General features: G+C 40.1%; 1 protein-coding gene across 1 annotated transcript in view; it reads right to left on the reverse strand.

The window, feature by feature from the left end:
* Positions 1–203, reverse strand: part of LOC119582067 (cell wall protein DAN4-like) — a gene marked incomplete in the record, with an annotated part of 2,536 nt that extends 2,333 nt beyond the window's left edge. Inside the window, 1 exon segment of the mRNA XM_037930307.1 lies at positions 142–203. Coding sequence (XP_037786235.1) covers positions 142–147 — 6 coding nt within the window.
* Between the last annotated feature and the right edge of the window lie 19 nt (positions 204–222).

Below are 222 nucleotides of genomic sequence, written 5' to 3' on the forward strand. Positions count from 1 at the left end.
AAATATACTCTTTCTGCAATATGAAATACCTGTTTATCTGGTCAGAAATATTAACATACACTGTACAGGAGCATGTAAAAACAATAATAATTCACCATAGAAAAAAAAATAACCATCCAGAGAGTAAAAGACATGGCTCACCTTCATGGTCACAGCGGGGACGTCAAACAATGCCTGCAGCGGCGTCTCCACGATCTATATACGCGCCTCCACCAATGCAGA

This window comes from Penaeus monodon, chromosome 15 (assembly GCF_015228065.2).
Source record: "Penaeus monodon isolate SGIC_2016 chromosome 15, NSTDA_Pmon_1, whole genome shotgun sequence".
In the NCBI taxonomy this organism is placed as follows: domain Eukaryota; kingdom Metazoa; phylum Arthropoda; class Malacostraca; order Decapoda; family Penaeidae; genus Penaeus; species Penaeus monodon.